The sequence below is a fragment of the Leptonychotes weddellii genome, chromosome 4, assembly GCF_054177405.1.
Source record: "Leptonychotes weddellii isolate Sample4059 chromosome 4, ASM5417740v2, whole genome shotgun sequence".
Lineage (NCBI taxonomy): Eukaryota > Metazoa > Chordata > Mammalia > Carnivora > Phocidae > Leptonychotes > Leptonychotes weddellii.
Genome location: NC_138372.1, coordinates 8,859,379 through 8,887,176, shown reverse-complemented (window position 1 = coordinate 8,887,176; position 27,798 = coordinate 8,859,379). Strand labels below are relative to the sequence as shown.

The 27,798-nt window shown below is 44.5% G+C and overlaps 1 protein-coding gene across 2 annotated transcripts; it reads right to left on the bottom strand.

Moving 5' to 3' along the window:
- Positions 1 to 16,712: 16,712 nt before the first annotated feature.
- On the bottom strand, positions 16,713 to 27,596 carry PDPN (podoplanin). Of its 2 annotated transcripts, none has more exons than XM_081817515.1 (5): positions 27,444 to 27,596; positions 25,221 to 25,350; positions 20,132 to 20,170; positions 19,446 to 19,557; positions 16,713 to 18,448 (listed from the first exon to the last, which is right to left on the bottom strand). In XM_081817515.1, exons 1-5 carry the CDS (start codon positions 27,492 to 27,494, stop codon positions 18,442 to 18,444), a joined length of 339 nt encoding a protein of 112 aa, XP_081673641.1. In that variant the 5' UTR covers positions 27,495 to 27,596; the 3' UTR covers positions 16,713 to 18,441. The 2 variants fall into 2 exon arrangements, with proteins under 2 accessions (XP_081673641.1, XP_081673643.1); XM_081817517.1 differs by having other exon boundaries at positions 19,452 to 19,557.
- Positions 27,597 to 27,798: the final 202 nt, after the last annotated feature.

Sequence of the window (27,798 nt, the reverse complement as noted above, 5' to 3'; positions counted from 1 at the left end):
CACTAATCATTCTTACTAAGGAATTTTTATTTTTTATTTTATTTTATTTTAAAAATATTTAATTAATTAATTAATTTATTTATTTATTTATTTATTTATTTATTTATTTGAGAGAGTGAGGAGAGAGGGGCAGAGGGGGAGGGAGAGAGAGAATCCCAAGCAGACTCCACACTGAGCACCAAGCCCGATGCAGGGCTCCATCTCACAACCCTGATCTCACAATCTCTCATGACCTGAGCCAAAACAAAGAGTAGGACGCTTAGCCAACTGAGCAACCCAGGCACCCCAAGATTTTTTAATCTAAGTTAAATGAGATAATGCTATTGTGCATAATGCCCTTATATTTTAGAAATAGCTGCAGAGGGCGCCTGGGTGGCTCAGTTGGTTAAGCGACTGCCTTTGGCTCAGGTCATGATCCTGGAGTCCCAGGATCGAGTCCCGCATCGGGCTCCCTGCTTGGCAGGGAATCTGCTTCTCCCTCTGACCCTCCTCCCTCTCATGCTCTCTGTCTCTCATTCTCTCTCTCTCAAATAAGTAAATAAAATCTTTAAAAAAAAAAAAAGAAAGAAATAGCTGCAGAAGCATTTCAAGGTGAAATGACATGGTGTTAAGGATACGCTTTAAGTTATTGATGGAAAAAAAAAAAGACAGGAGGGAAGGAAGGGAAGGAGAGGGGTAAGGACTGGCTACTTAAAGCCAGTGTGACAAAATAAAAATGTTGAAAGTGCTAATTCAGAAAAATGGGTTAATTATCCTATTTGCTGCACTTTTGCCATAAAAATGTTCGCAATAAAACGTAAAAGACAAAACAATTGTTGCGCACTTTGCCAAAAAGATTTGAGATGATCAGCATATCCCCTAGGGTAGACCTGGTCTGTAAGTTTCCTGCACATGGGTGCTGACAAGCGACCTCCCTAGGTAGGCCGAAGAAGAAATGCAAAGATGGGAGCGGGAGGTGCTCCAAGAGGCCACGTGAGCTGCTCTGTCTTCACTGTACCCTAAAGAAACATTTTACTTTGAAACCTTCCTTTCCTTTGACTGATCCGGCTGATTCAGACAGTTCATTTAGCAAAAAGTGTCCCACAGGTCCGAAACATACACTGTGTAAAACAAATGATGTGGTTTATTCATTCCCAGAAGGGGGTACTTCTTCAGGATAGGCACATGAAAGGACAAATGTTTTTATGACCCAAACTCAAAAAAAGTTAACGTAAGGAAGTAAAGAAACACACTGGATCAGGAATAAGAAGAGCCAGGTTGTGCTGGTAATGAACTGTAGGGTCGTTAGTAAGTGGCTTAATGGCGTGTAAGATAGTGGCCAGGGGATCCCCAGTTCCGTGCTTCTGTGAACACGCAGTCTCCCGAGGTAGTGAGTGTCTGCTCGCAGGTGCGGCATGAACCAAACAGGAGACAGAACAGGGAGCCCAAAGATGATCTTAAGCTCCCTTCTGACTCTGAGATCCTGGGATGCTTGGATCCTTTGTCAGTTTTAGCACACGCACATTCTGCCCATCAGAATGTCAAATGTAATTTTTTTTTTTAAGATTTTATTTATTTATTTGACACAGAGAGAGAGATAGCGAGAGCAAGAACACAAGCAGGGGGAGTGGGAGAGGGAGAAGCAGGCTTCCTGCTGAGCAGGAAACCCGATGCGGGGCTCAATCCCAGGACCCTGGGATCATGACCTGAGCCGAAGGCAGACACAACGACTGAGCCACCCAGGTGCCCCTCAAATGTAAGTTTTAAGCCAAAGGCTCTCATGGAAGTGTGTTCACAGATAAATAAAAGAAGCTCTAGACTCCTGTTCTGGGAGTGGATCAGCCACCTTCCCTCTGCCTGGAGAGCCTGTCTTCGATGAAACACGGTAGCTTGTTTCTGGATACGCTGGTCCATATTTGGTTTTCTAGACAGTGATTCTGGTATACCCTAGCAAGTATGGTGCAAGAATTCCTGAGGGATCCTGCTAGCCCTTTCCGGCGGGCCTCCCTTTGTCAACCTGTCTGCGTGAGGCAGGATTTTCTTCATATACTTTAACCAAAACCCAACTGACGGGATGCAGAAGCAGATACGGGAACCCAGCTGTCCTTCGTTACACCAGACATGAAGGAGGTTTGCAAAACTGTAAAACAATGCCACTCTTCTCAGGACATGGGTTTTGTTTTAGAATACGTAGTTATTTTTCACTAAAAATGTGCTATTTAGGGTAATGTAGACATGGGCTTCTGATTGTATTTTAAATAAATAGGCAAATATATATTCTTAAATTTTCCCAGTTTTAATTTCTAATATGGTAAATATTGGTAGATACGTCACATAAACAAAAACTCTTTGTGGTCCTACACCATATTTGAGTGTAAAGAAATCCCAGGATCCAAAAGCTTAAGAACCGCTGTTCTAGAAAAATCTGACCTCATTTTACTTCTAGCCTCTTCTTAATAAGGATTAATTTTAATCTTTGCAAGAGCTCTTGAAGGAAAACACAGATGAAGAACAGAGTCTCAGGGGTAAAGCACCTTGTCGGGAGGCTGCCATCCCCAGCCGACTTCCCCTGTCTGCTTAGAAGTCAGAAATAATACCCTTGCTGGTTCTTAATCAATCACTGAAAAGGAGAATGAGATCCATGATTGATTTAGACGGCTTGCTTAGGGATAATAGATGTTGGGGTGTCAACCACAGATTGTCCATTCTCTTTATAAATGACAAGTCCATACAGTGAAATGGCGAGAGAAAAGTGCAGTATCTCATTATGGATCAGACCATTCCCAGGGGTTACAACAATGCTCAGGCCATGGTATTAACTCTCGGGGTCTGGAACACCGAGGAGCTGGGAGCCAGATGCAGCAGCCCCCGGGGGCCCTATAGTGTAGCCTCTGTGTCCCTGGGCCTTCTTGGACAGCCGGGCGTGGCGCTTTGACAATCGCTGGCGTTATCAAAGTCCTCTTAATATAACTCTAATTGATTTCTTAATGTCATTCCTTCGGCATGCAAATCTATAGCTGTTGACTAGCCCCACAACAGCATGAGAGGTTGTAATTTTCCAGAACACCAGTTCGGTTGAAGGAATGATCAGATTTCCACTTCCTGAATGCACATTCAGAGTCAAGAAAACTGTGTTTGCTTTGAAGAAAAATTAGCATCAATCATGAGTTGTACTAAAAGTCATCTGACTAATTTAGGAAAGCTAATACATGCAAATATTTGTTTGGGTTTTCAGGACTCAATGCAAGGCTGGAGACACTCATTCTAAAGGAGCCTCTTTGGAATAATGATTGATGTACTGAATCTCATCCAAAGCTCAAAGCCAGAGCAATCCTGCCCCACCACAGATTGCTTCTCCCAGACTTCTCACAGTGTTATTTCTGGAGGAGCTGTGGCGTTGGTAATTCAGAGCACACACTGATCTGCAAGCAGAGGCAAATGAGCGTCCTCCGGGCGCTAGCTTCTACCATCATCAACCAACAGTCTTCTCATTTTAGGACATGGCAGATGTCCCACATGGATGTGGGACACAAAAATGAATCAGAGGAAATGGATCCACACTGAGCTGTGCCAAGTGTTTCATATGACAGCCCAAGTGTATATTCTTCTCCACCTCCTGGGATGCAGCTTTCATCCTACTTTCTGGAATTCTCGCTGACATGGGTTGGGGTTTACACTCATTTCCAAACACTTTTCACCTTCATGTACCAGAAAACTTCCCTTGTAGGATCCCCTCATTGTCCTGCAAACTGCATTGATAAACTAGTCTCCAGGATTCCAAAAACGTTCCCTGTATTAGCTATCTATTGCTGCATAACAAATTACTCCAAAGGTTAGCATCTTCAAAGAACCATCAATACTTACTATCTCACAGTTTCTGTGGATGGGGAATTTGCTCAGCTGGATGGTTCTGGTTCAGGGTCTTTTTCGAGGTTGTAGTCAAAATGGTGGGCTAGACTGTGGTCAGCTGAAGCATTGACTGGAGCTGGACGATCCACTTCTAAGACAGCTTGCTCACATGACTGACTAGTCAGTGTGGTTTTTGTTAGGAAGACTCAGTTCTTCATCACACGGACTTCTCCATAGGGAGAAATGTGAGTACCCTGACAACATGGCCGCCAACTTCTGCCAGGCAAGTGATCTGAGAGTGAAAGCAAGGAGAAAGCCATACTGCCTTTCGTGAGCTGACCTCTTCCATTTCTGCAATATTCTATTAGTTACACAGGTCAGACTTAGTTAATGTTGAAGGAGTCTGCATAAGGGTGTGAATACCACAAGGTGAGGGTCATTGGGAGCCATTGCTGTAGTCTTATTCAACTTTAACTGGATGCCGCCACCCCCGTTTTTGCACATCAAACTCATTCGACTCAAAACCCACCATCTGTCTCCCATACCATGAAATGTACAGTCCTTACCAAACTTCTGACCCCACAGCTCTGTGTGATCTAGCTCCTACTCACCTCTCGACCTTCACCACCTAACCCCTCTCTCTTGCACTCACTCCTTCCCAGCCAACTGGCCTTCTTCCCTTTCCAAAAAACCACCAAGCTCCTCCCCTCCCAGGGCCTTTGCCTTTGCTGTTTTATCTGGAAACATCCTCTCCCAGAACGTCGTATGGCTCCCTCCCGTGCTTCATCTCATTTCTTGGCTCAGATGTCTACCTCTTCCACCTCAAAGAAGCTTCCATGACCCTCTCCACCCCTTCACTCTCTCCCCCTTTCCTTTGCTTCGTGTTTCTGAATAGCATCTGTCACAACCTAAAATTATATCACATATTTGTGTTTGTGATTAGTCTCCCCCACAACAGTATAAGTGCCATGAGGGTGGGACTGTCTCTGAAATATTCCCTATTTTGGCTCCAGTGCCTGGTACCTGCTTGACGCTCAACTGCTATTTGCTCAACAAATGAACGAGCAAATTAATAAATCTGGACCAAGAGGGGAATTGAACTAGATTGGTGAGCAGATTGGTGCTGGTCTGAGAGCTGGTACTGGTTCATGGCCAGAAAGTTCAGAAATTGAGAGCAAACACTGAGAACATTTTATGGCAAATTTGACTTGCTGTGACATCCAAGCTCCCCAACCAGCGCCAATCCTGTTGAAGCAAGTAGAAAGTCACTACTGTAGACCACATTGGTGGTGGTGAACTTATCTGATGTGGCACGTGCTGCCAACTAGTCATCAACAGTGGGACCATGCTAAAATGGACGGCATCTTAAAGTTAGTCTGTCAACTACCATCCCAGTGCATACAAATTTCAGATTGCATTTCTTCCCTTGAAAAATTATTTAAAAGCAATTGTAGCTTTTCAAGATAAATGGCGACTGATAAATTCTGAAAACATGGTATCACTTGCTTCATTTTAAATAAAATGAGTGCCCTGAGCTTTCATCTTTACATAAAAGTTTGTGCTCTGCAAGACTCTTCAATGCAAAGCACTGACTTTCAAGGTTCAGGTCAAGACTTTATTTTTCTTCTCAAATAATGAGGTGGTAGAACCCTCGTGTAAAAGCATTATAGCTGGAGAGTTCAGAAAACAAAGTCCAGGTTTCAGTGATGTGCCAGAATATATTATGTGCCATCAAAAGAGACTTTGAGGGGAGCCTGGGTGGCTCATTTGGTTGAGCATCCGACTCCAGATTTTGGCTCTGGCCATGATCTTAGGGATGTGGGATCGAGCCTTGGGTGGGGCTCCACGCTGGGTGTGGAGTCTGCTTGAGATTCTCTCTCTCCCTCTCCCTTTGCCCCTCCTCTCGCTCACATGCGTGCTCTCTCTCTCTCTCTAAAAAAAGAGAGAGAGAGAGACTTTGAGACACCTCCTTGGACTATTGTATTTGGATGCAAAGTTGTATTCTCTCAAGCTGCTATTTAAAATGAGATTGTGCTACATGTATCATATTTTAAACATAATTTTCAGTCTCTTTGAAGCCATCAAAGTGTCCACTCTCTACCTTGTAATCATTGGCTTTTATTGACTTTCTGCCATCCATGAGTTAGAACTGGATGGCGTTCATCCTCGCGGAACTCACCGTTCACACGAAGCGAGCTAAGGAGCTCTTTGTGTGGGGCCTCCTGCCTGAAATCCACAAAGCAGTGAACAGATTCTTTATTCATTCTTGCAGCTGCCACCTTGCCTTGGGGATGCTCAATGTTCTGCTTCTTCCTTCTCTATTCTGGAGTGCTCAGAACCTTCAGAAACCCAAGTACTGTCTCCCCTTGGGGCGCAGTCTGGGATCTTGAGTTTCCATGACAAGTCTTCACAGTGAATTCCTCAGGAAACAAGACATATTCAAGCTTTAAAGAAGGGAGTCGATTGGCCTGGAAAGTTCCTTTGAAGGGAGCTGGGGTCGAGCTGAGGGGGCTTGTGTGCTCTTGGAAGGGAGGAGCAATGGGGGAGGGGCAAGCCCACATCTCCGAAGGATTCCGTATCCACCAGGCACAGAGATCCCGATCTTCCCCACTACACATGAAATCTTGGAGCCCGGTAGCTCAGCCACACCAGGGCATACCTACCACACTGTCCCTGAAAAACTTGTGCTTCAGAAAACACACCAGCCTTACTCACTCCCTGTGATGTTGGCCAGTGAGTCTGGGAAACATGCAGTTCTGAACCAATTCACTCTCCAGACACCCCTCCTGGGGACCTGGGTGACCTTCACAGATACACATTGATTGATGGAGTTCAGCAAGAAGTGAGTCCTGGAGAAGAGAGATTTTCTACTTTCCTTTCCTGTAGGAATAGCTACGGCAGGTTCAGCCCGGGGTGGGGGGTGCAATGATAACACCGCCAAAGAGAGAAAAAAGAATTTTACACACTGCAGCCCTAGCTTTCCCTTACACAGAGAGCTGGGGCTTCTGCCAGGCTTGTAGAAATGTGCTGGAGGACTCAGAATCCTAAAGGAGGCCTATCCTCGCTGGGGTACAGCTGGGAATGAGGTGCGTACTTCCTGCTCTTTAAGAATCATAGTGCGTCCACGAAAGGGTAGCGCCTCCCCACCAGCAATATATAGGTCCATGTCCTAATCCCTGGAGCCTGTGACGATACCTTATCTGCCCACAGATGTGATTAAGTAAAGGATCTTGAGAGGAGGGGTTTATCCTCGACTGGCCAGGTGGACCCTGAGTGCAATCGAATAAGAAAGAGGCAGAGGGAGTTTGGGGATGGACACACAGAGGAGAGATACACACAGAGGAGAGGCCAGTGAACATGGAAGCAGAAGTTGGAGAAAGGCAGCCATAAGCCAAGGAACGCTGACAGCCACCAGAAGCTGCAAGAGGGAAGGAACAGGCAAGACTCTTCCCTGAAGCTTCTGGGTGGGTGGGGGTTGGGGCCCGATGCAAACTTGATCTTGGCCTTCTATCCTCCAGGCTGGGTGATCTGTTCCATCAGCCCAAGGGAGCTAGCATGGGAGTTTCCAGCCCAGCAGAGGAGACTGACATTAAAGACTAATCATGGAGATCGTTATGGTGCACAGCAGCGATGACTATATGAAGGAGGGTGCACCGATGACCGACCTGTGGAAGGGGCCTGGCCTAGTCTGGGGATGGGATGTGGGGACACCGAGAGGCAGTAGAGCCAGAGGCTAAGACCTCAGATCCCAGCTTTGCCATGTAGCCCTAAGTGCCTTCAGGCCATTTGACCTCTCCATGCCTTAGTTTCCCTGCTGTGAAACAGGAATAATAAAACATGCACTTCCTGGGTTGTTGAGGATATGTAAAGCACATAGAACAATGTCCAGCCCGCGACAAGGGCTGGAAGCATATTTGCTATTATTATCCCACTGGGGTTGAGGCCCGCAGGGTGAACCAGCAAAGCTGGCTAGATAGAGCGGGCCAGGGAGGAGGTGAGGGGTGGGACTTGGAGACAGGCTGGGGAAAGACGCTGGGGCCCAGGGCTCTGTCACACTCCTATGGGTACCTGTGCTTGTCCAGGGCCTGGGAGTGTGATAGGCGTGAGCATGGGCTTGTGGAAGAGAGATTTAATCTCCCGTGGCCTACTAAGAACTTCAGGAAACCTGTCACACAATTGCTTTCCCCCTGCAGATGGCTTTTTTCTTTTTTTTTTAGATTTTATTTTTTTAAGTAGCCTCTACACCCAACATGGGACTCGAACTTACAACCCCGAGATCAAGAGTCACATGCTCTACTGACAAAGTCCACCAGGCGCCCCGAAGATGGCTTTTGATAAAAATGAGTGAGCCCACCCTCTGATTATGAATACTTGCACCAGAAAACGTATAACATAGAAAGAGCCCGGCCTATTCAAATGCCCTCGGATTTGATTTGCGCAAGATTTTAAGTTACTCTCCTCAGCACGGAGAGATTACCAAGCAAGGAGGTTGAATGGAGATCTTTGTACTTTGACCCAACTGTCTGTTACCAGAGGGTCTGTGGGTTTGGTCCGATGCCTAGAGCCACAGACAGACAGAGAGACCCATAGCTGGTGCGATTCGGGGTTTATTTACTGAGTGGGCTTGGGCCACGGCCGGAGGACAGCACAAATCTGTGACTCAGATGCTTGTCACACCTCTTCTGGGTGGCCCCCAAGGCTGCATGCTCCCCATCTTGTTGCTCACCGTGGCAGCCCTTCAGAACCCACAGGTTGATGACCCGGGGTTAGCTGGGGGCCTGATTTCTGGGCTTGGCCACTGAGGACGGCCTGATCTCCATGAGCCAAGCTTTCCCGGATAAATAGCCATGTTCTCTGTGCAGGACACAGGGGAAGAGAAGCAGCAGGCTTCCATCAGAGGCTTGATGATCGCATTTGGAGGGCCCCCCAGGGGATGGTTTCGGGGCCATTCAAAGATGGGTCTTTTTCCCCCACTGTTTTTGCATTCTCACTGTCATGGCAGAGACACTCAGTCCAGGGGGCTGGAGGACATTTGGTTAGTGTGTTGGTTTCCTATGGCTGCCATCGCAAGGTACCACAAGCATGGTGGTTTAAAACGATGGAAATTTATTCCCTCATGGTTCTGGAGACCAGAAGTCCCAAGCCACGGTGTTGCAAGACCATACTATCTCCAGAGGCTTCAGGGGAACATCTGTTCTTTGCCTCCTCCAACTTCTGGTGGCTGCCGGCATTTCTTGCCTAATGCCCAGGTCACTCCAGCCTCTGCCTCTGGGGCACACTGCCTCCTCCTCTTCTCCCTGTGACTTCTCCTTTTCTCTGTCTTATAGGGACACATTGGATTTAGGGCCCCCTGGTTGCACCCTAAATCCAGGATGAGCTCATCTAAAAATCCTTAAATGGACTACATTTGCAAAGACCCTTTTTCCAAATTAGGTCCCACTCACAGGTTCTGGGAACTTGGACGTGGACCGATCTTTCTGGGCACCACCGTGGAACCCACTACACCCAGGTGCAGGTTCTGTTCCCAATGCCCTTAGTCCCTTAAAGAAGGTGAGGGACCATGATACAAGGAAAACAAATCTAATTGCTATCTAGGCGGCGAGATAAAGTTTTCCAGAAGAGAGAGGGAGTTAAATATCTTGTATCTTAGATTTTTCAAATAATTTACTTCTCTAGACGAGACATAAACATTCATCTGAGTGAGCCTGTTGCAGGTACGGTGCCTTAAATTGGGGGCACAGTGACACAGGGAAAGAGCTGTGGATTTGGGACAGCAGCTCCTTCCCCTACTATTGGGTGGTCTTGCTTGAGTCAACCACTCCAACTTTGGGCCTTCTCAACTAAAAAAGAGCAATAACAATACCCACATTTACGGGTTGTCACGATGCATGTAGAGAGTCTAGCGTGTGCCAGGATGTGGTGGTCTCCAAATAAACAGCAACTCCTATTGCTGTTGAATATTCCCTTGTAATTTTTTTTAAGATTTTATTTTTAAATAATCTCTACACCCAACGTGGGGCTTGAACTCATGACCCTGAGATCGAGAGTTGCGCGCTCTGCCGACCAAGCCAGCCAGGTGTCCCCACTGCTTTGCATTTATAAAACACTTCCACGTGCACTAGAGATGTGTTCCAGATGCAAACAAGCCTGTGGACTGCCATGATTTCTATCTTTTCTGATGAAGAAACAGACAGGTGATGTGCTGTACGTGAACTGCAAGCCAGGTATTCCAACTCCTTCTCCCCAGTGGTTTCTTTCAGCCCCTGTCAGTGGCTCAGTGACAACGGAGCGTGGACTAGGAGCCTAGGGGAGAGGACTGAACAAAGGGGAGGTGGGGAGGACACCAAAGAAGTTCCTAATGTTGCCTCGACCATCTTTGAAATTGCGGTGCTGTGTGCTCGGCTGTCTGAAGCAATTCCATGAACACCTTGGTCATTGAAAGTTAATCCCGTTGGAGATCTATGAATGAAGAATGCTCCTCAGACCCCAAACAAACCATTTTTCCTTTAGCCACAGACAAAGGGGGATATTTTTATTGGCACTCTTTATGAATTGTTAGAATAATTCTCCTCACTGTTAACACTTATGGTAGTGACTGACTCGCAGGAAAGTGCGCCATGGATATTTGTTGAATGCTCACTCGGTCGCTGTGGGTATTTTATTTTCATTAAAGTGTCTCTGATCACGCAGGGTGAGTGTTGAGTGAGGGGGACATTGGAGGGTTAGTCACCATGAAGGGTGGAGAAAATCAGTGCAGCTGGCTCTGCCTTTGTATTCCGCTCATCAGGCAAGCGTTGACTTTGCCTATTGTTCTAGGCCACATATTTCTTTCACCATGGATTCCTCCAACATGAGTGAAAAATTGGAATGACAGTATGGGAAGGTCTAGTAACATCTGTCTGTCACAAAGGAAGCGTGATAGCTGCCAACCCATTGTTTGGAAGAATCGAGGGAATGGCTCAAGGTCAGAGTCGAAGAGGTCAGTGTTGCTTTCCATCTGGGATGGGCTGGATGGGCAGTGGGGAGCTGCCTCCCCAGATGAGTTACTCAGGGGGTGTGTTAATTTCCTAGTGTAGTTGCAACAAATTGCTGCAAACTGGGTGGCTTAGAACAACAGAAATTTATTTTCTTACAGTTCTGGAGGCCACAAATCTGAAATCAAGGCGTTGCAGGCACATTTCCCTCTGAAGGCTCTAGGGGATACCTCCAGCCTCTTTCAGCTTCTGGTGGTTCAGGGGAGGTTCCTTGGCTTGTGGCACATCACTCTGACCTGCCTGTGTCTTCCCATGGCCTTTCCCCCCATGTTTCTCCTCTTCTGTGTCTTCTCTTCTTACAAAAACCCTTGTTATGGGATTTAGAGTTCAGCTGGTTAATCCAGGATGATCTCATCTTATGGTCCTTAACTTACTTACATCTGCAAAGACCCTTTTTCCAGATAAGGTCAGCTTCACAGGGACTGGGGGTCAGGACTTGGACTTCCCATCTTGGGGACCACAATTCAACCCACTCTGGGTGGGGTTGGCTCCAGTTGCTTTCTGAAGGTGACGCTGATAAAACAATTGTGGAGAATTTCCCAGTTGGTACCAAGCATATTCCTTGTTTCCTGTTTTAAATGAGGAAAATGTGCAATTTAATTTTGTGTGCCTAGAAATTTCTTTTTCATTTCGGAGAAGGTGACTATCACGAAATCTTTCCATTTTTGACAACCTCCCCAGAAAGATTTTGGACTCTGGATCCCCAGAAGGATTTTTCTCAGGAGCCAATTCCACAACTTTAAATTCCTTTTCTGTTACATGTTAGAAAATCTCTTCCAACATCTGATATATCAAAGTGCACTTTAAAAAATGCTGACTTTTAAATTCACTAAGTTCTATTTTTACTAGAAATAATAGACTAGCTCCAAAAATGTTGTCATAGAAGGTGGATGAGACATTTCTATCATTTTGAAAAGAAACAATAAATGTATTTTATTAAAATGTTTTCCTATAGGGAAAAAAAAAGACCAGGAGGTCATCGGAAGGAGAATAGATGGATAGGGACAAAAGATCATTTTGAACTTAGTAGCCATTTAAATCCAGTTAACTTAGTCCTTCTTCCTCTGAGCATCACACTTACAGGAGATGCCCAAGCAATTCCTAGTCAAATCTGGATAGTTAAATATCCAAAATATGAACTCACTTTTACTTTTATTGTTCCTAGGGGACAAAAATTCTGGTCTCTAGGAACATGGAAATTCTTTTATTATGACCCCATTAGTCAGAGCATGGTTTGCATTCAAATATTTAGAGACATTCTAAATATCCATCCGCAGGAAAAGAGTAAGTAAGTGCTGATCTAGCCGTGATCCCGTGCTTCACACCAGCTACAGAGATGACTGGAGCCCTGTGCTTAGTGAGGATCCATCTCACAATGTGGAGGGGGAAAGCAAGATGCAGAGAAGGATTCCATGCAGTTAAAAGTTGAAAACATGCGCAACAGTGCTATGTCTTGATTCCGGATATCTACATGTAAGATAAGAAGAGTAGTAGAAAAAATAGACATGTTTCCAAATGCAATGCACCCGATTCAGGAGGATGGTCCATCTGGGAAAGGGAGCAGGAAGGAACTGATGTCAGGAGGGTACCCAAGGGACAGTATGTGCAGGGTTGTATTTCTCGAAAAAAAAAATGTAGAAAATAGGAGAAAATATTAGGGTTTGCTAGAGTGGAATGGTGGGCATGTGGGGCTTTGTTATTACTCCCTGTATTTTTCTGTATGTTTAAAATATTTCATGATTTAAAAAATGGGTTCACGGGCGCCTGGGTGGCTCAGTTGGTTAAGCGACTGCCTTCAGCTCAGGTCATGATCCTGGAGTCCCGGGATCGAGTCCCGCATCGGGCTCCCTGCTAGGCAGGGAGTCTGCTTCTCCCTCTGACCCTCCTCCCTCTCATGCTCTCTGTATCTCATTCTCTCTGTCTCAAATAAATAAATAAAATCTTTAAAAAAAAAAAATGGGTTCCCTATTTTCCACTGGCTGAGGAAACTGTGTCTTCAAAATGCACTACCGTTGAGCTGATAGGGAAACAATTGATTTTGAAAGATGCTATGTGGGGGGCTCCTGGCTGACTCGTTGGTGGAGTGAGTGACTCTTGATCTCAGAGTGGTGAGTTCGAGCCCCAAGTTGGGTGCAGAGATTACTTTAAAAAGAAAGAAAGAAAGAAAGAAAGATAAAAGACATGTGGACCCAAAAAAGAAGGTCCAGAGAATGAATCAAGATACCTGCACCCTGATTATGCTTCAGGCACATCGTAACTCTATAATTTTAGGCACCTGTTTGAACCTCAATATCTTCATCTGTAAAATGGGGGTAATCTCTCTTGCCTACTTCACAGGGAGGTAGTGAGAGTAAATGAGGCTATAATAACTGGAGCAAGAAGGGGTTGTTGTAATAATTGCTACTAATGACTGAGCAGTTACTGTATTTTCGAACAGGCAGTAAACATTCATTATTTTAAGGCCGACAACAACTCTATGAGGTAGGTATTCTTTTCTATGGGTTTTAGTTGTTCATGTAAAAAAAATAGCAAGGCTTAGAGGCAGTTTTCCCATGGTCCTCCCTCCAGAACCAACCCCTGCCGAGAGGGAATGGGCAGTGAGGTCTTGGAAATGCAGAGTCCAATGGTGGCAGAAACACAAGTTGAGAGAGGCTGCTTCGGCAGGGTGGACGTGTCTAGGGGACAACACTGGCCCATATGTGATTCAAGTTGGGATTTTGTGGAAGTTATATATCAGCAGAGGCCAGGAAGCAAGGTGGTGTTGGCCAGTGATGAGTAGGAACTACGGGGGGAAATTCTAGATGTTCGGTACAGAAGTCCAGTTCTTTCCTTTCAAACCTACAATACCCACAGCCTTCCCCGGTGACTCGATGGCAACTCCACTTTCCAGTTGCTCAGGGCAAAGTCCTTAGAGTCATTTTGACTTCTCTGCTTTTTTAATATCCCATGTCCAACACATCAGATAATTCTGTTGACTTTATGCAAATTACAACCAGAACTGGACGACCTCATGCCGCTTCCACCATAGCCATCTGGTCTGAGCCACCAGCATCCTGAGATTGGATTATCACACTGGCTTTAAAAAAAAAAAAAGATTTTATTTTTAAGTAATCTCCACACCCAAGGTGGGGCTTGAGTCCACAACCCTGAGATCAAGAGTTATACCTTCCACCAACTGAACCAACCAGGCGCCCCATCACATTGGCTTTTTACTTGGCCAGTTCCCAACCAGAAGTGAGAGTGATGTTTATTTCTTACTGTTTTTTTTAAATTTTATTTATTTATTTGAGAGAGAGAGAGAGCACGAGCAGGGAGGAGGGGCAGAGGGAGAGGGAGAGAGAGAATCTCAAGCAGACTCCACACTGAGCATAGAGCCGGACGAAGGGCTTTATCCCAGGACCCTGAGAGCACGACCTGAACCAAAACCAAGAGTCTTGAGCTTAACCGGCGGCGCCACCCAGGAGCCCCGAGAGTGATTTTTTTTTTTAATATTTCAGATGTTTATCTGAAAGGACACACCTCAAAGCCTTCCAAAGCCTCCATATTTGCGAGCACCCTCACCCCCTCTGGCTTTGTCACCTTCCATTCTCCGCCGGGTCCATTCTGTTCCAGCCTCCTGAGCTTCCCTGCATTCCCCAAACCTTGGTGATGCCTTCCCCACCCTCAGTTCCATGCTCCACTCCTCCACTTTCACTCCCTTCCCCTGTGTCTCTCCGATGCCCCTACCACCCGTGAAGTTTCCCCATACTCTGGGACTTACTAATTTGGGGTATAGCCTGTCTCCCACACTAGGCTATAAGCTCCACGTGGGCAGGAACTTTGGTCAGTTCCATTCATTGTGTTCCCAGCACCTAGAACAGGGTCTGAGAACAAATGTCTGTTGAACGAATGAATGAATGAATGAACAGATTATTCTCCTCCTACAAGAGAATCTCTTTCTCTCCAGCAGCCTGGAAGACCTTGTAGACACCATACATTCCCTTTCCAACTGGCCCTGTGCCATCCACAGCCCCAGACACATCTACAGCGTGGGTGTGGGGGGAGCAAAAGGAGGGTTCATCCAGTCACTTTAGCCAGAAAATTCCTACCACTCTTAAAGTCACACGTGGTTTTATTTGTTCAAACACATATTGCAGATGTCTTCAGTAGCCTCTGGTTGGGGGGGTAGCTGTCACTTCAGAAACAACCGCCTGGGCTGGCATGTGACTTTTCTTCTGAAAGATTTGCAGGAACAGGAAAGAAACAGCTGGGAGAAACAAGGTCTCAGAATCGTGTCCGGGATGGCCTGTACGTTGTCGGATCATGGCCAGGAGCCCTTGGGTGCCGAGGTAGAACACATGGTGCTTCGCATCAGTGTCTGGTAAGATGACCCCCCGAGAGAGCGGAAATGATGAGGAATAATTTGGGGGGAATCCAGCCTGGCCCACCAGCCAAAAAAATCCCATGTTCTTCAAAGCAGTGGGTTCATGCTTCAACTCCGAGATTTAATTTCATTTTTTATTTTTTTAAAAAGACTTTATTTATTTTAGAGAGAGAGCGAGTGCGAGCATGAGCGGGAGGGGCAGAGTAGAGGGAGAGAGAATCTCCAGCAGACCCCGTGCTGAGTGTGGAGCCCAATGTGGGGCTTGATCCCAGGACCCCAAGGTCATGATCTGAGCCAAAATCAAGAGTCAGTCACTTAACCGACTGCGCCACCCAGGTGCCCCCAACTCCGAGATTTCAAATTTATTCTGCATCGTTGCCTATTAACTGTGTCCACATCATTTACATTTATTGAATTTAAGAATCCAGGATCTACGACACATTCTAACCCGATGTCAAGCTTCAGGAAGAGGACAGAGAAGTGCCGGCTCTCAGGGAAGGCAAGTCCTCTGACATACAAGTGGACAACTGTGTGTTCCAAGTAGGTGCCCAACGCAGCCGCGTTTTGGGGAACTGCTTCCCCCACTTTCACTGGACTTTTAGTTAGTAAAAAAAAAAAAAAAAGGTTTAAGTTCCAAATACACAATTTTCCCCATAGAAGCATTTGTCCCAAGCAGTCCCATGCCCTGAATACTAAGTAAATAGGAATGAAAAAGCAGATAGACTCAGCAAGGAATTCAGCTTCTTGTACTTTCCCGGGTCATTGAGGTGCCACATGAGGGCAGAACTAAGTCCTGGGTTTTCAACTGGCTCTCCCGGGTTGAAACAAAGAAGGGGGCGGGGCAGGGGGTAAAACGAGGCTTTCATCTGGCACGGTTACCTTAAGCATGCCTGCTCCCGGGAGCCTCTGATGGGAGAAAGTTCCCTTGAACTTTCAGCAGCCCCGGCAGCTCCATGAGCGGGTAAGGGACTGTGACTGCGCACTTGACCTAGCTGAGAGCCCTGTTCTCTTTCTCTGTCTCTGGGGCTAGGTGGACACGGCTAGTTTTCTGTTAGACCAGGCAGAGTGCTTGCAGCCAAGGGCCATGGAGCAGTGAGATGTCCCAGGAGCAGGAATTCTGGAGGGACAGGCTGCCCAAGACTGGCAGGAGCAGGTGTAACGGCTCCCGGACCCGGCTCCTGTCCCGTGCAGGGCAATCAGGAGCCAGGCAAAACCTTGTTAACCCTTTGTGACCAGAGGGCAAAAGAAGTCCCAAGGTGCCACCTGTCTCATCCCATTCCTCAGCTTGACCTTCACCTCTCCACTTTGGCAGAGCCCTACGTGAAAGGCATAGTTGTATTTCTTTCCAGTGGATGTATTTCCTGTAACCACCTATAATTCGCTTCCGATCAAGTTTAGAGGCAGATGTTTCCATAACTGATAATCTTATCTGAAGCTGTTCTAAAGTGTGACCCAGACGGGATCTTTCCAATCAAAGGTCTGACTCATTGTTATACGCAATCATCTGTTTTTTATTTTAAAACACATCTACACTGCATTGAGCACCAACACAGATGTGACCAAGAAACCCACAGTCCTGTCCCAGCAGGTGGCGGGTCCAGTGTATGACTTGGGGCAGAAAGTTATTGTTCACAGTGAGAGAAAAAAAAGAAAGGACACGCAAGACAAAACAGACTTTGTCCCAAACTCCCGTTCAGGAATCTGAGCGATGAAACAGAAGGATACGTAAGCACACAAAGCCCTTCTAAAGCCCCTGCTCTCAATCAGCGGATGTTCAAATACAGACCCCGGGTTGGTGGACCAGCCAGACTTGGGTAACAGAAGGGCACGCTGTTTAACATAACATCCCCGTGTTACTGCAAGAAAGAGAGGAATGGGCGGTGCTTTTCCAAAGGATAGTTTACTTTTTCGTACGAGTTGAGAGGATATCAGACCTGCACAACCACAATCGTGACAGAGCACCTGCTCAGTATGAAAACTTTGTGTTTGGGAAAAAGAAGGCAGCTGAACTACAGAAAATGCTGAGCTGGATGGAGCCCGCCCCATATGGTAGCGTGGGGTCCTTTACTCTGATGATCTTTTCAATGATGACCCCATGGAAGTGTGTGGGATGTGTCACGGAGACTGAGAATTTCTTTGATTTTTTACGTCCAGTCTTTAAATTCCACCTGCTTTCTTAAAGTTACTATCTTACAGGATTATTTTTGTGTCCCGGATGTTTCCTCTAAGGCAGAAAGTAATCAGGCCAGAGGGACACACAGGGTTTCCTTCTGTTTGGGGAATACCATAGTTCTTGGTTTCTGGAACATCTGAGCCTCAGGCACCCTTGGGCATCCAGCAGTCTCCCTGGCATCCAGGGCTAAGACTTCCATATTCCAGAACAAAACAGCCAATCTGAAGGGCTTAGGTCCTGGGAAGAGAAAAGGCTGCTCCAGGAGCTCTGGCTCATCATCTGAGGGAAGAGGAGGCAGCAGGTGGGAGCAAATCTGTAAGTCACCAAGTCATCGCTGGAGAAGGCAAGAAGCCAGCCTAGAGCCTGCCCGATGACCTTATTGTGAGAAACAAAATCCCTTCTCCAAACCATAGACTTCCTGTTTGTACTCTAACATGGGGGCCTTTGAAATGATTTATCTGGGCCAGTGAAAGGCAGTTGCTCATTACATATTATACAAGTTTAGATTTTCTACTTGATTATTGACATGAAATTAGGCTTTCACAACAGACCAGACTGGATTGGAATATGTACATTTCAACAGAGCGGAGACTGCACAATGCGTATGCCACTCACGAACATGGTACTAAACTCAGGGACTCCATTGATATAGTATTTCCAGACTTGATTGCATTTTAACAATAACAGCGAATGGTCAGAACAGAGACAGGATTATAATTTCCAGCATCGATTAAATTATATTGTCTTAGTTACAAATCAGTTTACATCGCTTTGCTCCATTTTCTATGCATTTTGTCTTTTAAATCATCTTTTACAAAATGTATATTTAAAAATATTTTCAAAAGACAAAATGCCTAGAGGAGCGAGTCTCGTGAATTGTCTTTCCCTGGGTTACTTTTGGCAAGCGGAGGGATCACCATGGATTTGGAGTGGGATTGCCAAGCGATTTCCATGGGTCATCTTCTCCCACGTGCTCAGGGATGGGGAAGTCGGAAACTCTCTTTTAAAAAAGTGTTGGTAGAAGGGCACAGTTCTTCAGCTCTTTAGGGCCTGTGAAAACAAAGAAAAAGGTAACTGTCACTTCTCTTACTGGCACTGTAAATAGTAATCCTGTGAGTCATGGTCCTATTGTCCTTTCGTATAAATCTGGTAGTTCTGGAACCTGGAGCTCTTCTCCTCTCCCCGCTCACTCCTCCTGCATGCCTGGCCCTCACACAGCCAGGGGCAGGTTCCCAGGCTTTTCCAAGCACATAAATCTGCGACTGTATTGTGAGCTGTGTCCCTTAGCCCCCAGTTATATAGCACTTGTCCTCTCTGCCACCCCCTGCCCCCCATTATATATCATCTCCCCAACAGAAATAAGAAAAAGTCTTCCTCTGGTTATGAGTTTGGATCTTCTGAATTCTTAAGGAATTTTCATAAAGAGAAAGAACTCCTTCCCTTCATCAATAATCACTACTAGGAGTTCACTACCATGCGTGTGGGTACGTGCAGGGCAGGAGTAGAGGGAGGGGACCCCACCACCAGAAGAATTCTCATCAGAATTGTGCCCAGGCTCTGCAATGGATGCTCTCCTGAAGGCCCCCTCCCTCCCTCTGATGATTGGGAGCAAGGCAATTAGGTAACAAGTTGAAACTTGGTTTGGGTTTTCTTTCAAGTTCAGTTAGTTGAAAAATTAGGACAAGAGGCCAAATTTGATTAGATCTCAACTTTTGAGTCAACTCAAAAGCCATCTCTGGCTCTAACTCTCTTTTTTGGAGACTTAGAAGGGCCAAGTAGATACCTGTTCTTCTGGGTATACTTCAGATGTAGTCCTCACAGATGTAAGGGGCTTCTGAAAATGACTTTTTTAAAAAGTAAACTCTACACCCAACGTGGGGCTCAAACTCACGACCCTGAGATCAAGAGTTGCATGCTCCTCCCACTGAGGCAGCCAGACATCCCTGAACATGATCTTTATTTAGAGGTTTCAATTAGCTCAAAGGTTGGAGTTCTAGATATGACTGCTCTCATTTACCTACCACATGGGTGTAAGTTATTTACTTACGAGTACCTTCCTGACATTTTTCGAGCAACCACAATGATGATCCCACCAATGAATCCAATGGCTAGTAAGACTCCAACTATAATTCCAACCAGGGTCACTGTTGCCAGGCCATCTGAATGAGGATGGGGAAAAAAAAAAGCATGAGCCCCAGATAAATGATATCCCTGTGATAAAATGTGTCATTTATAAACAATACCACTGCCCCACTGAAGATAGCAAATCATGTTCTAATTTGCTTCTGCTTATTCAGTGGGAGTTGACCTAAAAGAGATGAAACTTTGGGCTACTCTCATCTCCTCATATGAATGGAAAGATTCCTGGGTCTCAGGATCTATCAAGCATACCATTCATATTGGGTGGCTTCACTGTTAATTATTAGGTAACGTCTGTGTGCTGGATTAAATGAGCCCCTACTTTCATCCTTCATAACAATAAATTATGATACGACACCATTCTCCATGGCTGTCATTAAGTGACTAGACTCATTTGTGGTTTGCGTATTTTCAAGTACAGGCAATTTCCTTTTTTCTCTTAAAAGAGGTTTGAAACCTCTTCTCAGAGGGTTCTGTATTTCGCTCTTGTTGACTACAATCCAGGAAAGAATGTAATTCATCACAAGATAAGCTTCAAAGAAACTTTTTTTTAAAAACTCCCATAAAAATACTTGATAACAAAATCTCGCCTACCTTTCTCAACTGTTGTCTCTGTGTCTTCACCTACTTTCTCTGTAAAGAAAGAGATATAATGATACAGAATTATTAGGATATAATAACTATAATTTAACAAATGGCAAAAGATGAATTTACCCTAAGTGGAAGGTAGCAAGACACAAGCAAAGAATATAATTTCTTAAATAAATTGGATCAGAGGATTTTTAAGCAAGCTCTGACACGATCCTGTCTTCAAAACTATTATTACTGAACTTACGAGTGCTTCTTCATACCTATGCATCCATAGTACTTTGGTGAACCTTACTTTTTTCTCATCTACTTTAGAGAGCAGAGTCAGGGAAATTGACCCACAGAAATGGTCAAAAAGTCTCAGAGGTTTGGGTAACAAAAGAAACCAAGGCTGTTGATTCTTGGTCCAATATCAAGACCATAGAAAACTCATCCACTGTGATAAGGTTTATTTTGAAGAATTGTATTTTGAGAGCAATATACTCTAGTTCTGGAAGATGGGGCCCAGACTGTGATTTGTCTTGTGATACCAATTCCTTGCTTTATCTTTAGTAGTAAAATTCATATCTTACAGGGCATCAATATGCCCAGCTAAGTTTAATGACGGAATATACTCTTTGTGTTTATGTCACTGTTATATTAGGATTTCTCTCTGCAGCCAAACCTAGTCCAATAGTTACAATGTGAATATTCTCATTTACCTATCACATGGGTTTCAGTTATTAACTTACAGTAAGTAAACAATAAAGTTGTGAGTTTCTTTCAGATAATTTTACACAATGCCTATTTAAAAGTAAACGTTTTTGGTTGGTTTGGTTTTTCCCATCACCTTCTTTGCATACCAAGTCTTTAACTCCTTCGGGTGGTGGTCCTTTACCTGGTTTGCAGATGGGGGAAAAGTCAAGAGGCTTTCATTTAATGAGACAACAGAGGTAGTCAATCAATCAGGTCCCACCCTAGAACTATAGTTCACAACTTGCAAATACTACATGTAACCAAGAGCTTTTCTAATCAAAGGTGAAAGCATCATCTACAAGATGCTTATTTTTCTAATGCGTGGATTTTTTTTTAAAGATTTTATTTATTTATTTGAGAGAGAGAGAGAGAGCACAAGAGGGGGGAGCGGGAGAGAGAAGCAGACTCCCCACTGAGCAGGGAGCCCGATGCGAGACTCGATCCCAGGACTCCTGGATCATGACCTGAGCCAAAGGCAATCACTTAACCAACTGAGCCGCCCAGGCGCCTGTCTGATGCGTGGATGTGAAAGAAGTCTTTGTACCAAGACTCTCTTCAAAAATAGGCACCTTTTCAAGATGGCCCTAGGATAAGGGTCCCTGAACACAGCTCTGCCAGCATGAGCTGAAGCCATGGCTCTGGGGCATTTACATGGAGCTCAAGTTGATGGTGCTATCCCACCATAAAAAAAAAAAATGGTTCAAAGACTGGTGGGTCTGAGGCCAGCCCGGAACAAACGTATCATGGAATTGCTCCTAAAAGGTCATCCCTTTGGCTGCCAACTACCAGTAGAAAAAAGTCAATCGTTTGTTTATCATGTCTTAACATGGTGGCTGCTGATTTCCAGACTTATGACACATCATTCTCACCATCTGTGACACCACTGGTCAGAAAACATATTACCAAAAAATGTGGAAGATTCGTTACCAAATTAGAGCTTATTAGTTCTATCCTCCCTAGCTCCAGCCCAATTATACTGACTGTAGTCATGAGAGTGAACATCATCGTACTTGGGTGTTTCATGGGAAAGACATCTGCTGCCCTAATAAAAATCACCTCTTAAAAAACCAAGTGCTTATAATTACATTTTAACTCACATGTGAAAATTTCTTGGGACACTGATGTATTATGTGGAAACATGCCATAAGTCACACTTATTGTGGCGGGGTAGGGCAGGAGACTGGACAGGAGAGGAATCATGAATATTTTCCAGAGAATTGAGAATTTTGTTTTAAAGGAATAAGAGAGGTATGCTAGTCTGATGGGAATACTCAACTTGGGACACTGCATTTTCGGCAGCTAAATGCGCTGTCAACTCATTTCACAAATGATCGATTCTTCTCCAAAATTTTGAAATGTTTTCCAATGACCAATTATATTGATGATTCTTTCTTTGCTTAGCCCTATTTTGTTCTATCTGGTGTTTAATTGTTCACCATTTCTTCAGCATTTCAGAGTGACCTTTAGACTTTATTTTCAAAGCACTTCATAAAGCTTTCCCCCCCATTGTGGTAAAATACACATAACATAAAACTTACTGTCCTCACCATTTTTAAATAGTTCAGTGGCATGAAGTACATTCACTCTTGTGCAACCATCCCCACCCCCATCTCCCCCCAGCCCCTAGCACCCACCATCCTACTTTCTGTCTCTATGAATTTGACTCATGTAAGTGGAATTATACAGTAGTTTTCTTTGGGTGACTGGTTTATTCCACTTAGCATAATGTCCTCAAGATTCATCCATATTGTAGGAGGTGCCAGAATGTGCTTAGGGGCTGAATAACAGTCCATTAATGTATACACCACATTTTGTTTATTCATTTATCTGTTGACGGACATTTGAGTTGCTCTCATGTTTTAGCTATTATGAATAATGCTGCTATGGACACTGTGTGTACAAATATAATGTAATTAAAAAAAATTTTTTTTTAAATAAGCTCCACAAAAGGGGAACCCTCCTACACTGTTGGTGGAAATACAAGCTGGTGCAGCCACTCTGGAAAACAGTATGGAGGTTCCTCAAAAAGTTGAAAATAGAGCTACACTACGACTCAGCAATTGCACTACGGGGTATTTACCCCAAAGATACAAATGTAGTGATCCGAAGGGGCACATGCACCCCAATGTTTATAGCAGCAATGTCCACAATACCCAAACTATGGAAAGAGCCTAGATGTCCATCAACAGATGAATGGATAAAGAAGATGTGGTCTATATATACAATGGAATACTACTCAGCCATCAAAAAAATGAAATCTTGCCATTTGCAACGACGTGGATGGAACTAGAGGGTATTATGCTAAGCGAAATAAGTCAATCAGAGAAAGACAAGTATCATATGATCTCACGGATATATGGAATTTGAGAAAGAAGGCAGAGGATCATAGGGGAAGGGAGGGAAAAATGAAACAAGACGAAACCAGAGAAGGAGACAAACCATAAGAGACTCTTCATCTCAAGAAACAAACTGAGGGTTGCTGGAGGGGAGCGGGATGGGAGGGATGCGGTAGCTGGGTGATGGATATTGGGAAGGGTATGTGCTATGGTGAGTGCTATGAATTGTGTAAGACTGATGATTCACAGACCTGTACCCCTGAAACAAATAATATATTGTATGTTAATTAAAGAAAATTGTTCACATTATGCCTATGTATTTCAGATTTTTTTTTAAAGATTTTATTTATTTATTTGAGAGAGAGAGAATGAGAGACAGAGAGCATGAGAGGGAGGAGGGTCAGAGGGAGAAGCAGACTCCCTGCTGAGCAGGGAGCCGATGTGGGACTCGATCCCGGGACTCCAGGATCATGACCTGAGCCGAAGGCAGTCGCTTAACCAACTGAGCCATCCAGGCACCCCAGATTTTTTTTTAAATAAAGAGGTCAAAGTAAAAAAAAAAATAGGCTCCACGCCCCGTGTGGGACTTGAACTCACAACCTTGAGATCAAGAGTCACATGCTCCACCAACTGATCCAGCCAAGCAGCCCAAATATAAAGCAATTTTTTAAAAACCCTCAAAAGTGCTATAGAGTTTGTAAAACCAGAGTGGTGATTGGGTCTAGAAATGTATATTGCGGGGTGCCTGGGTGGCTCAGTCGTTAAGCGTCTGCCTTCGGCTCAGGTCATGATCCCAGGGTCCTGGGATCGAGCCCTGCATTGGGCTCCCTGCTCAGAGGGAAGCCTGCTTCTCCCTCTCCCACTCCCCCTGCTTGTGTTTCCTCTCTCGCTGTGTCTCTCTCTGTCAAATAAATAAATGAAATCTTAAAAAAAAAAAAAGAAACGTATATTGAACAATAAAGTAACTTTCTAGGTGTTCAGATGTGCCACTGATTTGAGGAACCATCGATTTAGGCAAGGTCTTTATGTTTACTTTCATTTAAAGATGGAAACACCTATCTAGATAAAATAATTTATATAAAATTGCTCATTAGCAGGGCACCTGGGTGGCTCAGTTGGTTAAGTGTCTGCCTTTGGCTCAGGTCGTGATCTCAGAGTCCTGGGATCAAGCGCCACTTCGGGTTCCCCGCTCAGTGGGGAGTCTGCTTCTCCCTCTCCCCCTCCCCTACTCATGCTCTTTCTAGCTCTCTCTCTCTCTCAAATAAATAAATAAAATCTTTAAAATTTCTCATTAGCAAGCATTCATTGCAGTTATCGGAGGATTAGTTTTTTTCCCTCTCCCATCCCATTTACTACAACATAAGGCAATTTTAAAATAAAAACCCCAAACAACTGCATTTCTCTTAAGAAAGCTCTAGAAACCGGAGGCTATCTCTTTCCATTGTTAAGTTGTAATGGCAATGCTTTCTCTTCATTTTCGGTGATGGTCTACACCTCAAATAATGACAAAGACCCAAGGCAGTGGTCCTTTTACACAGCTGCAGGTGCCAACTATAAATCAAAGTGCAGCCCCCAATCCTGGCAAGACTGGTTTAGGACAGATTCTTGTTCCATGTGTACAGACATGAACTCAGTGTGAGACGGTAAATATTAGTATAGAATCTATTACAACTTACATAGGTTGGTCAAGGTTTCCGCTCTTGGCTATCAACACAAGGTTCTTAGTGTAACATTGGATCAGCTTACCATCAGCAACATGACACTAGTAGCTAACTTGCCCTTGTGGGGACATTATCACTAGTTGTCATTCAAAGGGGAGAGCTGTGTTCAGCAACCCAATAAATCGAATTCAATTTAGCAACCCTATAAACCGAATTCTGAACCTAGCACGTAAGATTGGTTCAGAACTCACTCTTAGCATTCCAAAACGTGCCCTACTAATCATTAGATTTGTTTGTGGATATTTGTAATGTACTGATTATAAAAGAAGATCGACACCTATTGGGGGCAACTGGTTTTCTTACCTATGGAGTGACTAGTCACTACATTCAAGGCTGTGGTGCTCTGACTTTCTTCTTTGGCATGGACTGTGCTTTCTTGAGTCGGCCCATCCTCTAAGTGAAAGTCTGTCACACTCTCTGTATTTATTGGCACCTATTAGAGAAGGAAATGAGGCAAAAGAGAAATAAAATCTAATGTTTTAAAATATATACTCAACCTTATAACAGAAAAGGATTTAAAGCGGCAAAAAAAATATAAAATATATGATGACATCAATTTAAAGTGGAAACAAGAAAACAAACAAACAGAAATGACAGAGTTTAGGCAGGAATGACACCAAATGTACTCTGGAAATAAATATCAAATATTTAGCATGACTAAATTGACTAATCTAACAAATTGTCTTCCTAGGGTCTTAATTCTTCAAAAAATACCAGGTCACTAGGCTTTAATTCTTTCTCTCCCTTGAACGTGAATGGCATTTTTTTCCCCTGTAATATTTATTTGGTACATATCATGTTGTACCATCTTTCAATGCCTTCCCTTCCCCAATTAAAGGAATAACTGGCTTTTATTGAGAGCTTACTGTGCAAGGCCCTTTAAAGACCTTCTCATTTACTCCATAAACAACACTGTAAAGAAAATCCTATTATTAGTCCTATAGTCTGAACGAGGCCTAGAGAGATTAGACAACATGCCCAAACTCACATAGCCAACAAGCAAGAAGACTTAGACGTGATCCTGTGACTCCAAAGTTCATGCCAATATAGCATTCAACAAATACGCCAGTGAGCCCAGGCAACAAAAGCAAAATAGGATGAGTGGGACCACATTAAACTTAAAAATTTTGTGCATCACAGGACACAATCAGCAGAGTAAAAAAGCAACCTATGGAATGGGAGATAATATTTGCCAATCATATATCTGATAAGGGTAAGAAGAACTCCTACAACTTGACAACAAAGAATCAAATAGCTTGATTCAAAAACGGACAGAAAAGGGCGCCTGGGTGGCTCAGTTGGTTAAGCGACTGCCTTCGGCTCAGGTCATGATCCTGGAGTCCCGGGATCGAGTCCCGCATCGGGCTCCCTGCTCGGCAGGGAGTCTTCTTCTCCCTCTGACCCTCCTCCCTCTCATGCTCTCTGTCTCTCACTCTCTCTGTCTCAAATAAATAAATAAAATCTTAAAAAAAAAAAAAAGGGGGGGGGCGCCTGGATGACTCAGTTGGTTAAGCGTCTGACTCTTGATTTCAGCTCAGGTCATGATCTCTGGGTCATGAGATCCAGGCCTGCATCAGGCTCCATGCTGAGAGTGGAGCCTGCTTAAGATTCTCTCTCTCCCTCTGCCCCTCCCCCCTGCTTGTATGCGTGCACCACCCCCCCAAAAAATAAAACCAAAACCAAAAACCAAACAAACAAAAATGGGCAAAAGGACTTGCATAGACCTTTCCCCAAAGACGATATACAATGGTCAGTAAGCATATGAAAGATGCTCAGTATCCCTAGTCATCAGAGAAATACAAATTAAACCACAATGAGATTATCACCTTGTACCTGTTAGGATGGCTACTCTCAAAAGAACAGAAAATAACATTGGCAAGAAGGTAGAGAAACTGAAACCATTGTGCGCTGTGGGATTGTAAAATGGTGCAACCACTATGGAAAACAAGATGGAGTTTCCTCAAAATAATTAAAAATAGAACTACCATATGACCCATCAATCCTAGTTCTGGGCATATACCCGATTGAAAGCAAGGTCTGGAAGAGGTATTTGCACAACCATTTTTATAGTAGCTCTATTCACAATAGCCCAGAGTTGGAAGCAACCCAAACGTCTACTGACCGATGAACAGATACACAAAATGTGGTACATACGATGGAATAATCAGCCTTAAAAAGGAAGGACATTGGGGCGCCTGGGTGGCTCAGTCGTTAAGCGTCTGCCTTCGGCTCAGGTCATGATCCCAGTGTCCTGGGATCGAGCCCCGCATCGGGCTCCCTGCTCGGCAGGGGGCCTGCTTCTCCCTCTCCCCTCCCCCTGCTTGTGTTCCCTCTCTCACTCTGTCTCTCTCTGTCAAATAAATAAATAAAATCTTTAAAAAAAAAAAAAGGAAGGACATTGTCACATGTGCTACAGCATGGATAAACCATAAGGATATTATGCTAAGTGAAATAAGACAGTCATAAAATATCCTTGCATATGATTGCATGCCTACGGAGCAAACTCCACTCTTCTGGAACACTCACCAGGGCTGTTAAGCCAGACTCATAAGGCTCTTCACTGGTGCCTGGGGTCATCACATTATCTTCTGCACCTAGGGTCACCACGCTATCTTCTACACCTGGTGTTATGTCATCTTCTGGCCGGACTGTGCTGGCTAAAAAAGAAAGACTGGGTCAGGGCTTAAGGTAGAAATTGCGTGACCTAACTGACCGGCTACAATCAGATTATTTTCTTTGCCATTTCATATAATACATACAATAGTGCATTCAGGTTAATAGAATATCATTTAAGGGTGCCTGGGTGGCTCAGTTGGTTAAGCGTCTGCCTTCAGCTCAGGTCATGATCCCAGGGTCCCGGGACTGAGTCCTGCATGGGGCT

What these genes read in the sequence shown, in the direction of transcription:
- PDPN (XM_081817515.1), bottom strand. Translation starts at nt 27,494, where the DNA reads ATGACCCCAGGCACCAGTGAAGAGCCTTATGAGTCTGGCTTAACAGCC. An exon ending in AGTCTGGCTTAACAGCCCTG is followed by an intron (nt 25,351 to 27,443) that starts GTGAGTGTTCCA and finishes CTTCTCTAATAG; the next exon opens with GTGCCAATAAATACAGAGAG. An exon ending in AGTGACTAGTCACTCCATAG is followed by an intron (nt 20,171 to 25,220) that starts GTAAGAAAACCA and finishes CTTTCTTTACAG; the next exon opens with AGAAAGTAGGTGAAGACACA.